The 17,460-nt window shown below is 41.2% G+C and overlaps 1 protein-coding gene across 1 annotated transcript; it reads left to right on the top strand.

Moving 5' to 3' along the window:
• Positions 1-12,139: 12,139 nt before the first annotated feature.
• SPRY2 (sprouty RTK signaling antagonist 2) lies at positions 12,140-17,160 on the top strand. The gene is made up of 2 exons (XM_039886974.1): positions 12,140-12,647; positions 15,380-17,160. Exon 2 carries the CDS (start codon positions 15,431-15,433, stop codon positions 16,370-16,372), a length of 942 nt encoding a protein of 313 aa, XP_039742908.1. The 5' UTR covers positions 12,140-12,647; positions 15,380-15,430; the 3' UTR covers positions 16,373-17,160.
• Positions 17,161-17,460: the final 300 nt, after the last annotated feature.

The raw sequence follows: 17,460 nt of genomic DNA, 5'->3' as shown, positions 1-17,460 counted from the left end.
CTTGACAATCAAGTCTGGGTCCAAAGAGCTTACTTTTACGGTCTATAGTCTACTTTATATGCATGCAGCATTAACACAATATATCATAATTTCATATACATACTGCTTCCGAGAAAAATTTGTAAGAATGTACATTTCCGATTGATTTTAAATATATGGTGAAGTACTGTGAGATTAAAAGTATCACATTGAAATTTTTTAAATGCATGATTTTACATATAGATTCCTAGAAAATAATCCAAAATAACAATGTTGCACATTTTTATTGTGAATTAGCAGAAGGATACAAGCTGATTTTTTTTTCAAAACATTCTATAAGTGAAAAGTTTCAATCATTATGAGAAGATTTTTACTATGTCTCTTGTTAAAGCAAGTCAAATAAAGGTTAAATTAGACTATGACAAATGCTGATTTATACAGGATCAGCAAAAATAAATGTTAGGCAATGGGACTCTTCAGCTCTATCTCGGTGGAATCAATTAGGACTATTGGTTTTAGGGAGCACTTAGGGCTACTGAGGCCCGAGGTCAAGGTTCAGACTCTGGCTGGGTATTATTTACTTAGCTCTATTTTCCTAGGTCATAAACTGACACAACAAACATTTTAAAAACTGAGGCGCTAACTACCACCACTATGCAGTTAAAATCCATTTATCTCTTTTCAGTCTGACAATCATCTTGTTCTTACCAGTAAGGAAACTGAGGCAGGGAGACGTTCCAGTGCTTTCCATCTGTTTCTAACCAAGTACCCAGCAGAGGCAAAGGACAGTGAACCTGTTCCTGGAGTGTTCTGAAACTAAAGCCCTCAAGGGGGATTTCTTCTTTGCCAGTTGTTGTTGTTATTGTTATTATTATTAGCTTGTGTTTTAAAAACGTATGTAAATTGAAATACTTAGGGGGACCTTGTTTATCTTGTGGCTTCCTGTGTCTATCCCTGGGGTATGTCTACAAATCCTTAGTTTGTTTCCTCACCACCCCCTCTCCCAAGCTTTAACGAGGTGTAATGGACAAATAAAATTGTAATATACTTAAAGTGTACAATGTGATGATTCAATATACGTATATATGTGAAATGATTCCCACAACCAAATTAACACATCCACCACCTCGCACATAGTTTCCTTTGTGTGTGTGTAAGAACACTTAAGATCTACTCTCTTAGCAAATTTTGAGCATGAGATATAGTATTATTAACTATAGTCACCATGCTGTACATTAGATCTTCAGAACTTGTTCATCCTATGACTGAAAGTTTGTATCCTTTTACCAACTTTTTCCCATTTCCCCCACCCCCCAGTCTCTGGCAACCACCATTCAACTCTTCTATTAATCATTAGGTTTTTGAGAACAACATTAAGTAACTTGGCCCAAGACTTAATGATTGGTTGAGAGTTCCATCACATCCTGGTGATTCCAGACTCAAAAGCAAGTGAGGACCATTGTGCTCTTCCATCCATATACCCCAAGACCCACAGTTCGGGGCCCAGTTCCATAAAAGACAGACACCATGATCTGGCAGGCCAATGCCCAGGCCAAACCATGAAGTAAATGTATGTTGTTTTTCACCCCAGACTTCCCTCTCGCTGCCTTTATCCTTTCGCATGGAGCTAAGTGTTAATAACTGGCTCTCTGGGGTACAAAAAAAATCTTGATTTCAGGAGTCGATGATTTCCGTGTTATAAATAAACTCACTATGGCTGATTTTCAAACCTAATGGTATCACTAAATGTGAAGATGAGATATTGATAATCAGGTCTTGCAAGCAGGTGCAAGACTGTTCTAGCATATTCATCCACCCATACTTTGGTGTCTACTCCATTTTCTGCTCTGGTTCTCAGTGAGCTATGGATTTCTGTTATGGTTTCATTATAATAATATAATGACTTTCATTTATTGACGATTTATTCCATCAGACCTCCTCTAAAGCTCTACATGCATTATTCATTTAATCTTCACAATGATGCTCAGACATAAAAAAATATGTTGATCTTAACCTTATGGGTGAGGAAACTACAACAGTTGGAGATTGAGAAATGCATATAAGGCCCAGACCAACCTAAATCAGACTCTATGTGAAGGCTCTCGTCATCCGGGTTTTTCAAATCTTCCCGTGTAAGTCTAATGTGCAGCTAGGATTGAGAACCTCTGTTCTAGAAAACAAAGCAAGAACACTTGCTATTTGAAAAAAATATATAACTTTCTATTGAATGTGACTAACTATATGTTAGTTCTTGGATGAAAAGCTCAATTCACACTTCTATTTTGTTGGGTAGACATACATCATACATGGAAAAATCTCGAGATGAACAAAGTGAGAATATGGGTCATCTTTAGGATGTGATAAAGTTTTTCTAAAACAATATTCTGAATAACCTAAATATCTCAATAAGTAAGGTAGCAGTAGATTTTGAAATGACTAGCTTTTATTTGAAATAGTACTATATTGTTATTTACTTTGCTTAATTTAGGGTCACTGGATAAAATACAATATGACACATACTTATAAAAAACTATTTGTTGTTTATCTGAAATGCAACTATGACTGAATGTCCTTTATTTTTATTTGCTGAATCTGGCAAACTTAACTTAATTTGGGGCCAGAATTTTCATGTTTTGAATCAAAACTCAAAGGATAATCTTCTTTCGCTACCTCTCATCATCCAAACTTACACATCCTCCAGACTTGGCCTAATGATTATTCCAATAAGCAATATGCATTTATTATTTATACAAAGTTAATCCCCAATGATTTTAGTCCTTAATGTTAAATTATAAATTTACTACAAGGGTCAATATTTTTATAATTCGGATGCCAGGAAGCTATTTTAAGCAACTGAGCACAGCCAGAAATCATAAATGAAAAAAAATTGATAGGCATGAGTTTCCATACAAATTGAAAAACATCTTACATGGCAAAAGACAAAACAAAACAAATACATAAATAAATAAAAGTGAGTTTGAAAGATAAATGGAAAATGGTGGGGGGTGAAATGTTTGCATTTTAAAATAAGAAAGACCAAAATAAACAAAATAAACAAAGCCCCCCTATTAAAACATGAATAAAGAATACAAAATTGTCGGGCGCCTGGTTAGTACTTGGATGGGAGACCACCTAGGAAGACCAGGTGCTGTAGGTGTAAAAAATAAATTAATTAATTAATTAAAAATAAAAGATTGTAAGCTGACAAGGTCCTTGCAATCTGTGAGGTCAACCAAGGGTTGCCTCGCCCAAAGTAAAAGAAAAAAGAAAAAAAATATTTTTAAAAAAGAATACAAAATTGAATTCACAGGAAAAAAAAATGCAAATGTTTAGTAAACATAGGAAAATAGGCTTAACTTCAGAAGTAAACAAAGAAATACAAAATGAAATGAGATACCAAGAGTCACCTATCGGATAAGCACGGATGAAAATTTTTGACAAATCTCACTATTGGTAAGAGTTTGGGAGAAACAGTCCCTCTCATAAACTGAGAATAAACATGTAAACTGGAATAATCTTTTAGTAACCTTATTAGAAATATTATCAGAATTTTAATAGGCACAAATTTGCCTCAAATTCAATTTCTTTGAAAGTGTCTGTTGAGAAATGCGCTCCACTGCTTGTGAAGCACAGCCTCCCCCAATCCATGAATTGTTTTCCCTTGAATAAAAGACATCGAACTTATTACTAAATTGCTTTAGTTTTGTCTTTGACATATGCTATGAACATAAGGCAAATGTGCAAATATATATGAAGAAAAATGCTTGTCCCAGCATTGTTTATTCTGGCAAAACCACCTGTCCCCTGAGCCCTCAAAAATGGGGACTCTAATGACTAGTAATGAAGGATTTTTAAAATAAATATTCACTTCATATTAATCATGATGGTATTTTTATTTATTTATAGTTTTCTTAATTGTTTAATCCTTTTTTCTTACAGTGAGCAAATAACTCAGAAAAAAAAATGAAAGTAATTCATTTGTCATTGGGAAGCAGTAAGTAATAAGGGAAAATGGAAAGTCAGTTATCTATAGATAATTCTAGAATATAAAGTACTTGATATAAATTGATAGAAAGTAATCATCAAAATATACTAGAGTTTTTTGGTAAAAGCTCCCTTGCTATTGCTGAATGCATGCTAAATCACAGCTGATTTGATTTATAATACCTACTGAGCTATAACGTTAATCGTTGCCACATGGAAGATGGCTTTTGCCCCTCAGGTACCATGGGCCCAGGATATTCAGTATTAGATTTCAGAAGTATCATACTCCACTAATAATTTGAAAAGTGATTAAGAAGGTAGGTCAGAAAAACAACTTATTTTAACAATTGTAGGAAGGTCTTGGGAAAAGGATGCCAAAAATGTTAAGACAATCATTTGTCTGTTGCCATAAACCCTGGCCCCGCCTGAGGTTGAATTGATGTCTTGAATATACTTACAGGATTCTTTAATGAAATTCAAATACAGTATTTTGGCTTCTGTCTAGAACTGTCTTAGCTGAATTCCATTATAAAGTTACAGTACTATAAACATAAGGGTCTTTTTCAACCACACTCTTGGTATATATTCATAGAATTTTAGCTTTTTAATAAACCACTTAAAGTTCATACTGCCAAAATGAGAGGATGACAGATCTGTAAACCAGGGCCCAAGGAGATCAAACACCTAACCTGATGCCCTGATCAGAGGCTGCCTCCTTCACAAGCTTCCTTAATTCCCCAGGGCCAGCAAACCCTCAAGCATCAATAGCACCCAAAAACTGCCTTAGTGGGTTCCTTCCAATGGCTTTCTAGTATTTTCATGGCTATTTGCCTTGTCTCCCCATTTAGAGTTTCAGCTCCTTGCAGTAAGAAACTTGCTAGTTCTCATCTCAACCCACTGAGCAAAGTGATAGAGTCAGCAGCTCCCAGGCTAAGGCCAAGGAATTCTGCCCCAAGAAGTCCATGCCATGTTGATATTAAATAAGTTAGAGTTTTTGACATGTGTTTCCCCCAGAATGCTGGAGAATAGGACTTGTTACATAATGTAAGACTCTAAACCTAAGGATTGTGTTTGATCATTATTACTACGAGTCATGTGCAAGTTCACCTTTATACCACCATAATAACCTAAAGAATTCAGAACACTGAAATATCACTGCATTCTAGTATACAACAAAAACCTCTGCCACCCATCATTTGATGTGAACGTATATCTTCCTTCTAACGGGACGGAGCTTGAACGCCATCGCAAACACAAGCCTCTATCCCCAAAACATACAGTTAAATTCAGTGCCAAGTAAGAGCCCAAATGTGGAAGCCACTCTCAGAAAGGAACTCACATTTTTTAAGCCTCCAGACATCTTGGACAGGCAATTCGGTGAGTAGACATTCCAGTCAGAAACTACCACATCAGCTAAATAAATCCCTTCTTCCCTAAAGTGCTCTACCTACTTAGAAAAGGTCACACGTGAAAACAAAAATCAATGTAAGGTTAAACTTTCTATAGAAATACTGACTATTAATAGCTGAATAAAGCTAATAACAGTCATTAAAACTTGTTCTAAACCTCGATTTTTATTCCCACACGATAAGATATATAAAATAAATTACATCGTGCTTCCTAATTTTAAAAGTTTTTGAAAATATGGAGGCAAAATAGCTAATTTTTCCAAATAAACTATCAAATCCAATTTAAATGATCACTGCTACTTATTGAGAGCTTCTCACATGCTAGGCTTTGTAGATATTTTACATCATTCGATCTTCACAGCAACCCTTTTACAGATGGAAACTAAAGTTAATAATTTTATTCATTCATCCTATTTAAAAATAATGTTTGAATTCCTTATATGTGCCAGGCTCTTTAGGGCTGGGGATAAAATGGCAGGCAAAATCGGACTTGGATTCTAGACCTCACGCAGCTTAAAAGACAGTGAAGGAGACAGTAGTTAATCAATCAATCATTTAATTACATATATGTTTGTATCAGAGAGGGTCAGAAAAGGAAAAAGGGAAATCTGACCTAGTTAGAGAGGTCAGAAAAAGCTCTCCAGAGACAATGACAACAGAGATTTGAAGGATAAATCGGAATTAACGTGGCAAAAGGCCAGAAGTGATTGGGGTACAGCATATACACACGAAGTTCCTACTGCAAGAGAGAAGTACTTTTGAGCAATTAAAGATAGCAGTCATAGCTGCAGGACAGAAAGCAGGAGAATGTGGTGTAAGAGGAGGCTGGGAATAAAAAGGAGCTGGACTGTAGGACCTTGAAGTTGACTTAAGGACTTGAATCTTTACCCTAGGAATAATCAGAAGCCAGGGATACTTAAATGCTTCAGATTTGCCCAAAATAGCCCACACTGACTCCAAATCTAGATCTCTTGAACTTTCAAAGCCTTCAGAATCTATTAGGATATTTTAAAGTTTAACCTCAGTATCATTTGCGTTTAGGAATTTCAGTTAAAAAAATAGAGAGAATTATGATTTTGAAGATCTAATTTATAATTTTGCAAGTTCATAGTTTTAACATCTTTTAGGTTATAATATAAGTATGTCTCTGCACTGTCAAACCAGGGTAAGAAGAGTATTTCTCAGAATGGCAAGATTTTCACAAAGAACATGAAAGGCAAAGTCATTCACTATTTGGTGGGTTTCCCGCAGTTATTTTTAAAACACATTCTTAAAAGTTAACAAAGTGATCATTTCTTAATTTGAAATTACAGTTCAGTACTTAATTTAATTAACATAGTCATACTTTCGCCAAATGTACTTTTCAAAGTAAGAAATTCATAACAGTTTACTTTTACCTATATTCTCCAGCCATCCAAAAGAAGCCTGTAAGGAACACCTATTCTTAAACTGTATGATAATTTCTTTATAGAAATTCTTTTCTATTACATAAAATTTCCATAAAACTTTATTTTTTAACTTTTTAATATTTACCATTTCAGCTATTAAAAATCATGGTCTTAAACTTATTTCAGTCACTGCCTGATGATTATGCAAAACACGATGGTAATTTCCAGACTGGTGGAACTCTTAAATTCTGTTATTAAAAAAATTTTTAAATCTTATTTTTTTGCCACAAAATTAAGATACAAAATATTTACCTATTTTAATTATGTTCATTAATTTCATTTATTGACAAGCACTTATTGAGTATCTAATGTTTATGGAGATCCGAGTGTTTTCTTTTTTTAAGATTGAAATGTTGCAGTATCTTTCATTTTCATTCCTGTCCCCTAACAAAGAAGTCCAAAGCAGGCCTGATAGACTCTCCAGATCCTTGGAATAATCTCTGTTTTTAAAGAGTCACACCCAACACAGACTATATATAGAAAAGCTGTTTTATATAACCCCGCAATATTCTCAAATGATTCACAATTCACTGTGACTTCAAAATACTTCCTGTCCAAAGGAACAAATTAAATCTGCATGCACTCTTAGTCCATTTACCAAAACGAATATTTTTAGATTTGACCTGTTAACTGAGATTGATTCAAGGCTAGCTGGCAATCTTGATATTGTGGCATCTGGACCATAGGAATGGGTTTAGTGGAATGTTTGACTACATCTCCCTTAGAGAACAGGTTGAACTTCATATGCACTTTTGATCTAGTGTCCACATAATAATAAGTATAAAACCAAAGCTTCCTATTTATTCGGAGGCTAAAATCTTTCTACTGCTACAAAACTTGTCCAGTAATATCCAAATCTTCATTTCAATTTACAATTTTCACTTACATGAAGGTTTAGCATCTGGGTTAAAAAGATTCCGGAACAAAAGGGATCGAATGTTAAACAGAAAAACAAGTTAACCTAGGACTCTTGGGGGAAGTCAAAAGCAACAATGCAGTGTTTTCACTGATTAGACTTTCTCTGCACACATCAATCCTACAAAGGAAGAAGCTTGGTCTTCAGGTGAAAGGACAAATATATTGGAAATATGAGAAAAATCATGCTGGCCAGCACAGAAATCTTGTTTTGCCTTGTTTCAGAACTTCAGTCCACAACTAACTTTGAAGAAATTGTAATAATAATTGCTTAGATCTAGCAGGACCAGTAGGAATCATCAGGTTGAATATAAGATCTCAGAAAAAGACTAGACCCACAGGAGCCTCCAGTTCAAGGTCAACTTCATCAAGACCACTCCTCTTACCCTGAAATAATTCCAAATCTTTTCTACAGTTTAGTTAGAGATAAAGGACACCACCAAAGAAGGTTAGATGCAGAGATAAACTGTTGCCAGTTCTCCAAGCTATCTAGATAAAAACCTCAGGGGTCTATTTTGAATCCATTTGCATCTTTTAGTACAGCCACTCCCAATTCCTTCCCAGAGGCAATATCAACAGAATTTGAAAAATCAAAGCAATTCAAAAAGTGAAGTGACTAAAGTCATGGCTGCCAAATCAAAAGGTCCATTATTGCAAAGCCCTTTAATTGAGGAAGGTCCTTCCCAGAAGAGTCCTTGCATAAATTATGTTCGCTATTGCAATTGGGATGTGAGGAGACGTAATAGTTGAGAGACCTAAATTGTTACTCTTTGGAAGCAGTATACACTGGTGTGTTCTGGACCAACTTTCAATGTGAATACATAAATAAAGTGTCTTGTTTATAAAACTAACAAAATAACCAAATAATCAATAGCTATTAATTCTTATCTCAAAAATTCATCATATCACTGCAAGAATTCTCATTGGTTATTAAAACTGGCTCTGAACCAAGTGAGGCCAAGTAGTTTGATCAATCACACACACACACAAACTACAAGTAGAGTTGTTTAAAGCTACATTCACCCATTGCTAAATATATTCAAAAGCTTAGGTGAGTTGAGTAGTGCAACCTTGAAAATATCTGACTTAACTCTGCCCACATACCTACTGGTAAAGTGGCATGTCTACGTCATCTCTATTGATGCCTTCTACCAAAGATTGGGGGAGGCAAAAATCACATAAGTTTATATACTGCCTCATTTAACAAAAGAAATTGAGAATAATAGTTATAAAATGAAATAAATCCAAATAAATGAACACAGAAAATAAAATAAAGGCAGAGGTTAGATTCCAAATGTATGCCACACAGTCCTGTTCCATGGTTAGGGTAGGAAGGCACATTACCTGGTGTATCCCCCAGAACTTGGAGGTGAGTGTTGGTGCTGCACGAGTTTCCATGGATTCAGCATTAGGCAAATGGTAATAACTATGCTGCCTCTCTAGAATCTTTTACAACACGATTGAAATGGACGTCATTGTGAAGTTTTACATAACATTCTTTCATAATTCTGAAGAATCTTTCAAAATTAATCCCAGTCATAATTTTGGAATGCAACATGAGAATCAATTTGGGAAAACATTACAAGAGCTGCACCAAACACTTCATTGTGTGTGCGTGCACATGCATACACATAAACATAATTCCTCTTTGGGATTATAACTCCCTAAATAAACTTTGGAGGTACAATATACTGCTTTATACACCACGTCTGAAAAATAATAATTGCACTAAATAAAATAAATAGTAAGGAGTAAATTAGAAAGAATCCAACAGATTCTTGTTTTTACCTTGTGCTTAAATTACAGGTTAAATGTTTTTCCAGCCAGCAAACTGGAGGCTGTGGGGGAGGAGGGGAGAGCTAGATTACATGGGATTCCTTCTAGCTCATGAAAGATAAATATAAATTCCTAGTTTCTTCCCTATTGACTCAATAAAATATAAGGTGTTCTAACCAGGCGGAAGCTCCTGATTTAAATTCCATTTTATGCTTTGATCCAGAACAACGTGTCTTTACAGAGTCCCCGCAGTGGTGGGAGAACAGAATGGGCACAAGTGTCTCACAGGAAGCAGTCACAGGATAAAGGGGTTTGAAGAGGCGAAGACATTTGTTTCACCTGTCCTGCCTGAGACTGCCTGACCGCAGTCCAACAGCGCATTCCCGACCAGCTTTGAACAACCTGGCTTTGGCCCCCAACTCCTTCCTTCCCCTTGGTAAAAGCTGGAGTTTTTCAGAACCTAGGTGCTTCATTTCGCATTCCAAACGGAACGTGTCCGAGGAGACGGTAGGGAAAACTACCTGTTGTGGCATTTATGTTATAAATGCTTTTTTTCCTTTCTTTTTCTTTCTTTCTTTTTCTTTTCCTTTTCCTTTTCTTTTTTTTTCTTTTTCTTTTTTTTTTTTTTTGAAACAGCCTGCCTACAGTACATTTCGAAAGGTAACCTCGCCTACCCTCGTTGAGTAATGAGGAGGAAGGGAGCTCCAGCCCCGCGCCGGATGGGCGCCCCCTGGTGGCCGGACGGGCCGTAAACTACACGACGCCCGCGTTCATGCGGTGGCTCAAAGGACTCGGGCGTCGGGCGAGCGGCCTGGACCTGGGAAGCCGGGTAGACCTGTGCCAGCAGCACCCGGGACACGGCGGAGCCGGCCGACGTAGCCTCGTCCACCCTCACCGGAGGGGTGTGGGGACGTAGGCCAGCGCCCGGAAATAACGCATGCCACTTCCCCTGCCATCTCTTGTTCCAAACCGCGGGCGAGGGCAGACAGCCCTAGAGAAACATGGAGAAGGCAGGGCGGGAGCGCAGCGCGGCAGGGAATGCGTCCGGGACATTCTAGAGCGAGAGCTCAGGAGAAGGCAGCAAGTGCCAGGGCAGCTGCGAACGGTTGTGGGCTGGAGCTGGACCCGGGGAGTTAAGCACGTTTTCCTAGCACTGTTTTAAGAACTCTAACCTTGCACGGGGGCAAGATCGCAGGTGCTATTTGGGAGTATTAACCGTACTTTTCTGTAAAGTAAAAACATTCTGTAAATCATTTGAATCCAGTACTAGGAATGTGCATGAGGGGGTGTTAATTTCTCACTAGTGCGCCCACGTGCAAACGTTTCTTAGTAAGTGAACGGCAGTTAGAGCAGTGCATATGTATGCATTTCTATCTTTATATATAATTACATTTTTAAACTAGTAAAATACAGTCCACATTCCAAACGGACAATAGAATCTTCTTGAGAATTGTCCTCGGTGACAAGGAGAATAAGAAATCAAGGATGACTTTTCTGGGTAAGTGGAGGAAATCTTCAACGAAACAGAGCTCCCGCTCCCATTTCAGAAACCCGTGATGTCGCCCTTAGTCGTGTATGTGCGTATTACTGAATTAACTAATTTTAAAAAGGCGTAGACTGTAGAATTTCCTTCAGCTATTGTGTCAAACAAAACAGTAACAAATATTTTTTTTAAACTCCCCGTTCAAAAATAAAATCTAATATTAAACCGAAATCTACAAATCGACACAATAAATAAGCAAATCCCGGTCAGAGCGTAAAGTACTTGAAACCCGAATCTGCATTCCGTTCCTCTGGTACACCGCTCTGAGGTGGGGGAGGCGGTTAGTGCTGGTGCCTGGTGTATAATCGGGTTAATCCAGTAGACAAAGAATAAACCAATAGCCCTCCCACCTCACTTCCCGCTCCCCTTCCCCTCCCCCTCCTTCTCTCCCCGTCGCCCCCTCGAGGGGGATCAGAAAAGGGGAGAGGTGGGCTTGAAATGGATTCCGAATAAAGTCTTAAAACCTGCAACTTGTTTTAAATGCTAACACTGTGTGGCCCGAATTAGTTTTCAATGTTCATTCTCTTTTTCTAAGAGGCGAGGAGAAAGTTCCGTAAGTCAGCTCGAGCCTATGGCTCGTCCTCGTGGCCTCTGGGGAAACCTTAAGGTCAGTGTTTCCTTGAAACTAGATAAACTAACCCCGCCATGCCCAGTCCGGCCCCGCGGGCGCCCCGCGTGACGGCGCCCGGGCTGCAGGACCGGCCTGGGGACGCGCAGGGCGGCGCGGTTGCCCTTTTGAATGCCTCCTGTGGCTCGGAGCGCTGGCGGGCGCTGGAGTGTGAGTGAATGTAGCCCCGCGGAGCCAATGAGCTGGGACCGGATGCGATATATCCTCTGGGACAACAACTGCTCTGTTCCGCCTCGGATCCACATGACGCCATTTACTGCTGCCGCGGCCGCCGCAGAGTTCCCTGCCTCCTCCGGAAAGGCGAGGGCGCAGGCCAACGGCGAGCCCCCCCCGACCGGGCTCCGGACCCTCCTCCTCCTCCTCCTCCTCCTCCACCTCCTCCTCCGCCGTCGCCTCCTCCTCCGCACCCACCGCCCCCGCCTCGGCCTCGCCGCCGCGCCTCCACAACGCCCAGTCTGCACCGCCGAGAGCTGCGCGCCGCAGCGCGAGCGGAGAGGGGCCGGCGGAGCGCGCAGCGCCCAGGCCCCCGCGCCCGCCCGGCCCGGCCGCGGCACCGCGTCCCCGCGCCGCCTCCGCTCCAACGCGACGGCGGCCGCACGACTTAGCCATCTGGCTTTAGGTTCTCTGTAAGGCCGTTTTCTTTCCTCATTCGCTCATCTGCCAGGAAAAGAGACTCGCCATTGGCGCTTCGGCCTCCAGTTCATTGAGAAAAAAAGGAAATACTCCGCGTGCGCTTCTGGAAAGGGGTCGCGTCTAGCCACGAACCCCGGAGTGTTTTTCGGCTGGGGACTTGGCTGAGGATAGTCCTCTCCTTTTTTTCCCTACCGCCGATTGCTCAGAAGTTGGACTGGAGCAGAGTTTGGAAAGAAGGGGGGAAAAGTTTGCATCGGGGCTGGATTTATTTGCACATCGCAGGAAGAAGAGAATTCAACGGAGAGAGGGGTTGGTGCAAAGCCGCGATCACGGTGAGGCGCGTTCGGCTCTTCAACTCCCGGCGCCGTAGTCGGCGCGTTGTGGGCAACATGGAGTAGGTGCATTCGGTCCGGGAGTGGGGTCTCTGTCCTCGGGCCTCCCTTTCTCTAAATCCCGGCGGGGGCTGCAGTGCGCGCCCGGTGCAGTGTGCCCGACCCCACGCGCCCGCGCTCTTGGTGGTTGAGGTGGCGGACCGCTCGCCGCGGGTCGGCTCCTGACCCTGCATTGGCCGCGAATTCGGCGCTGAGGGCGAAAGAGAGGGAGGCAAACCACTTTGTGTTTTCCAGGTCGCCGTTGCAGGCGCCCGCATTTCTAACCTGTTCCTCTCCAGGGAAGGCAAATCCTGGGAGAGGCGGGACCGAGGGCGCGCGAGTCGCTCGCCTCACGGGGGCAGCGAGAACCCACGGGTGGAAAAAGGACAGTGTGCCGGGCGGAGGGGAGCCCCCGCCCTTGTCCCGTGTGGACAGAGGCAAGCCCGATGCGGATGGGAGCGTCGCCCTGCCTGGCGCCGGGTCTCTGCGGTTCGGAAGTGCAGCTTTCTCTTTTTTCCGTTCTCCGTGGTGCGCCTGGGTCACGCTTTTTTTATTTTTAGAAGATTGGGCTGACCCAACACAGGAAGAAAGTCATCAAGCGGTCGTGATCGTTTTCCATTACCTGAAAATAGGTGGCATAAGAGGCTAGTTTTCTATTTCCTTTGGCTGATCTACTTTTTTTGTTGCTGCTGTTTTTTAATTCGGAAACTTGTGCGTTTTTACAAAGCGGTTCTGTGTGTGTTTGCCCCACCCCTGTGCTGAAGTCCTTTCCTCCTAATCCTTAGTCTGATCACACACTGTTCTTAATGGGAGTTTCAAAGCGGGGGATGGGGGGCGGACTGCGAAGGAGGCCAAGGATGGACAGAAATCACTTTCGCGAGAAGAAAAAAAAAAAAGAACACCTCCCCTCCCCCCCAAAAGAAGCTTCTTTGCACTACAGTAAAAGTTCCCGGCCCAGGGATATGGGTTCTGCACGCCCGACGTGTGCAGTGGGGCCCTGCAACATGTTCTTTCATTAAAAAGCAATTTTTCGTTTAAGAAATACAGAGGTGTGTGTGCGCACACACCTCTGTATTTCTTAAATTAACATACAGGCGTGTGCAGATTGCAGGCAGTGACCCTTTGGTCAGTGCACTGTCGAGTCGCCCAGTGTACGTGGATTAGACCTCCGTGTCCCGGCTCTGTGTTTCAGGCAGGGCTTTCGTCCTGGCGGCTTTTGGGCTGAAAACCTGTACCCGAAGTTCGGAGGCCTTTTCGAGAACGCCTTGTGGTGGGCTACGTGACCTTTGCCAGGGGTAGGGGAGATTTTAGCAGGAAAGGGAGGGGAGGGGGAAGTGTGCTCGAGCGTTTCACAGCACGTTCCTTTCCGAGGCGCCCGCGCCCCCCGCCCCCCGCCTGTCTGCATGTTTCGGGATTGCGCAGGGGGGGCCAGCCTAGCCTCTGGGCTGCGGCAGTCCGCCCAGAGAAAAAAAAGTCCCTTGGAGCCCGACTGTGTCCCACCTGCTGGGGACAGTGCTGGAGTGTAGATAGAGCCGATAAATGGAGTGAAAGCAAAGAGCATCGTTGTCTTGTCTGCCTTTCTGTTGGAAGTGAGATCCGGTTTCCAGCTCTGCCTTGTTCCAAATTGGGAGGCGTGTGTCACCTGCCTTGTGTCTCTTTTCTAAAAAGCGGAGGTTGGATAAAGGTCCACTTTTGCCTGTTTTTATTTATTGTAGATTTAGTGGTGAAGGGGATGATAATTTTCAAATTTATAAAGGGTTTGCAATTGAAGCGATTACTTGTCAGAATGATAGATTTGAGATGTGACACTTGAATTTTTAGAACATTTCCCGTTATCACCAACCAGTTTATGTTCTGAACTGTTAAGTTTTTGGAAACAAGCACAGCAGTTAAGATTTTGACATAACTTATTTCTAAAACAGAACAGCCTTTCAGCTGCAGAATTTAAGTTCTAGGCAGTCAGGCTGTAGAAGGTTCAATTCTCAAGTTGAAAAGTTGAAAATAAGTTTCTGTCTCATTGCTTGTTGTGCGAGTTTGCTTTATTGTGCTTTTGGCACCTAACAGAATTTTTGAATCGATTTGTTTTTAATTCTATAACTTTGTGCTACTATATAAGTTAATACCTGATTGTTATAAAATTTATAACTGTTCCTTGGGGGGAGAATATTTATTTTTTGCATGCTATTCTACGGGATTTTAATAAAGTCACAGAAAACTAGATAAATCATAATTCAAGGTATTTGAACTGTATATTAAAGTACAAATTTCTAAGCTATATTGACATTTAAGGCACATGGCCATGATAATCTTAAACCTAGTTCAAATTTGGTAAAAGTATTCAACTTTTGAGAATGTCAGTAGCAATGTTATGTTCTAACATTACTTTCTTGAAATTTTTACACTGATTTGAATCTTGCAAATTTTATTTGAATAAGAAATTGTTACTTGTATGATTGAAACAGGTCAGCTTGTGTCACTGCACGTCACAGGATTAAAGAATTGTCAGTACTCAGCCATAATTATTATGTTTTGGAACAGGCATTGATCATATGGCTATTCTATAACTCCCACAGCCACTCCATTTCAAATCCTGTTTCTCTAGGGGAAGTGGGAAGTGAAGAGTTAACTCAGGTAGGTGGAGAGTGGGAAGTATCCTGGAGTATAAACCTACTTTTCCCTCTTGGTTTCCACAGGAATTCAGATGTGTTCTAAGCCTGCTGGAGTGACCACACTTCCAAGACCTGATGGAGGCCAGAGCTCAGAGTGGCAGCGGGTCGCAGCCCTTGCTACAGGCACCCCGTGATGGTGGCAGGCAACGTGGGGAGCCTGACCCCAGAGATGCCCTCACCCAGCAGGTACACGTGTTGTCTCTGGATCAGATCAGAGCCATCCGAAACACCAATGAGTACACAGAGGGGCCCACTGTGGTTCCGAGACCTGGGCTCAAGCCTGCTCCTCGCCCCTCCACTCAGCACAAACATGAGAGACTCCATGGTCTGCCTGAGCACCGCCAGCCCCCCAGGCTCCAACACTCTGTTCATTCTTCTGCACGAGCCCCTCTGTCCAGGTCCATCAGCACTGTCAGCTCCGGGTCCCGGAGCAGTACGAGGACAAGTACCAGCAGCAGTTCCTCCGAACAGAGACTGTTGGGACCATCCTTCTCTGGGCCAGTTGCCGATGGGATAATCCGGGTGCAGCCCAAATCAGAGCTCAAGCCAGGTGAGCTTAAGCCACTGAGCAAGGAAGATTTGGGCCTGCATGCCTACAGGTGTGAGGACTGTGGCAAGTGCAAGTGTAAGGAGTGCACCTACCCGAGGCCTCTGCCGTCAGACTGGATCTGCGACAAGCAGTGCCTTTGCTCGGCCCAGAACGTGATTGACTATGGGACTTGTGTGTGCTGTGTGAAAGGTCTCTTCTATCACTGTTCTAATGATGACGAGGACAACTGTGCTGACAACCCGTGTTCTTGCAGCCAGTCTCACTGTTGTACACGTTGGTCGGCCATGGGCGTCATGTCCCTCTTTTTGCCTTGTTTATGGTGTTACCTTCCAGCCAAGGGTTGCCTTAAATTGTGCCAGGGGTGTTATGACCGGGTTAACAGGCCTGGTTGTCGTTGTAAAAACTCAAACACAGTTTGCTGCAAAGTTCCCACTGTCCCACCCAGGAACTTTGAAAAACCAACATAGCATCATTAATCAGGAATATTGCTGTAATAAGGATTATTCCTTTTTTCCTTTTTAACACACATATGCAACCAACTAAACGGTTATAATCTTGGCACTGTTACTAGAGGGTTGGGATATTCTTTGCTGTTTGCAGTGAAATGCTTTTGTCCATGTGCCATTTTAACTGATATGCTTGTTAGAACTCAGCTAACAGAGCTCAAAGTATGGGATACATACGGAACCTGGCGACTCACACCTTGCATAAGCTAAAGGAACAGACACTCTCCTAGGCAAAATTTTTGTTTGTTAATAGTCCTTGCAAAATTTGTAAATTAGCAGATGACTTTTTTTTTCATTGTTTTCTTCAGAGATAATGTGCTATATTTTTGTATATACAATAATATTTGCAACTGTGAAAAACAAGTTGTGCCATGCTATATGGCACAGTCACAAAATATTATACTAATATGTTGTACATTCGGAAGAATGTGAATCAATCAGTATGTTTTAGATTGTATTTTGCCTTACAGAAAGCCTTTATTGTAAGACTCTGATTTCCCTTTGGACTTCATGTATATTGTACAGTTACAGTAAAATTCAACCTTTATTTTCTAATTTTTTCAACATATTGTTTAGTGTAAAGAATATTTATTTGAAGTTTTATTATTTTATAAAAAAGAATATTTATTTTAAGAGGCATCTTACAAATTTTGTCCCTTTTATGAGGATGTGATAGTTGCTGCAAATGAGGGGTTACAGATGCATATGTTCAATATAAAATAGAAAATATATTAACGTTTGAAATTAAACTGAGCTGTTTTGTCTTATTTTACCTTTTTTTCTTGACGCGAAAGAAACCGCATTTTATGTTAAGGCTAGCATTTCAAAGAAATAGTTTCACTTATCTGTAAGGTTATTTTTATCTTATGGTTGCTGTTTTAAAGTACGTGGAGATTTGATGATTTTTTCAGAGATAATTCTAGCAATCAGGAAATAAGCATTTGATATACCTGTATTAATCATGAGAGCTTACTTTGGTTGTGTCATTTACTCCTGTTCTTCCTTCTGTTTTTGTAGATTTGCTGACTTGCCTTTGTTTTGCAGGTTTT

Source organism: Pteropus medius, unplaced genomic scaffold, assembly GCF_902729225.1.
Source record: "Pteropus medius unplaced genomic scaffold, Ma_sr-lr_union100, whole genome shotgun sequence".
NCBI classification, from domain to species: domain Eukaryota; kingdom Metazoa; phylum Chordata; class Mammalia; order Chiroptera; family Pteropodidae; genus Pteropus; species Pteropus medius.
Note: the sequence above shows the minus strand (reverse complement) of the source record. Positions and strands in the feature narration are given on the sequence as shown.

Coding starts and splice junctions, on each gene's coding strand:
- SPRY2 (XM_039886974.1), top strand. CDS start 15,431: ATGGAGGCCAGAGCTCAGAGTGGCAGCGGGTCGCAGCCCTTGCTACAG.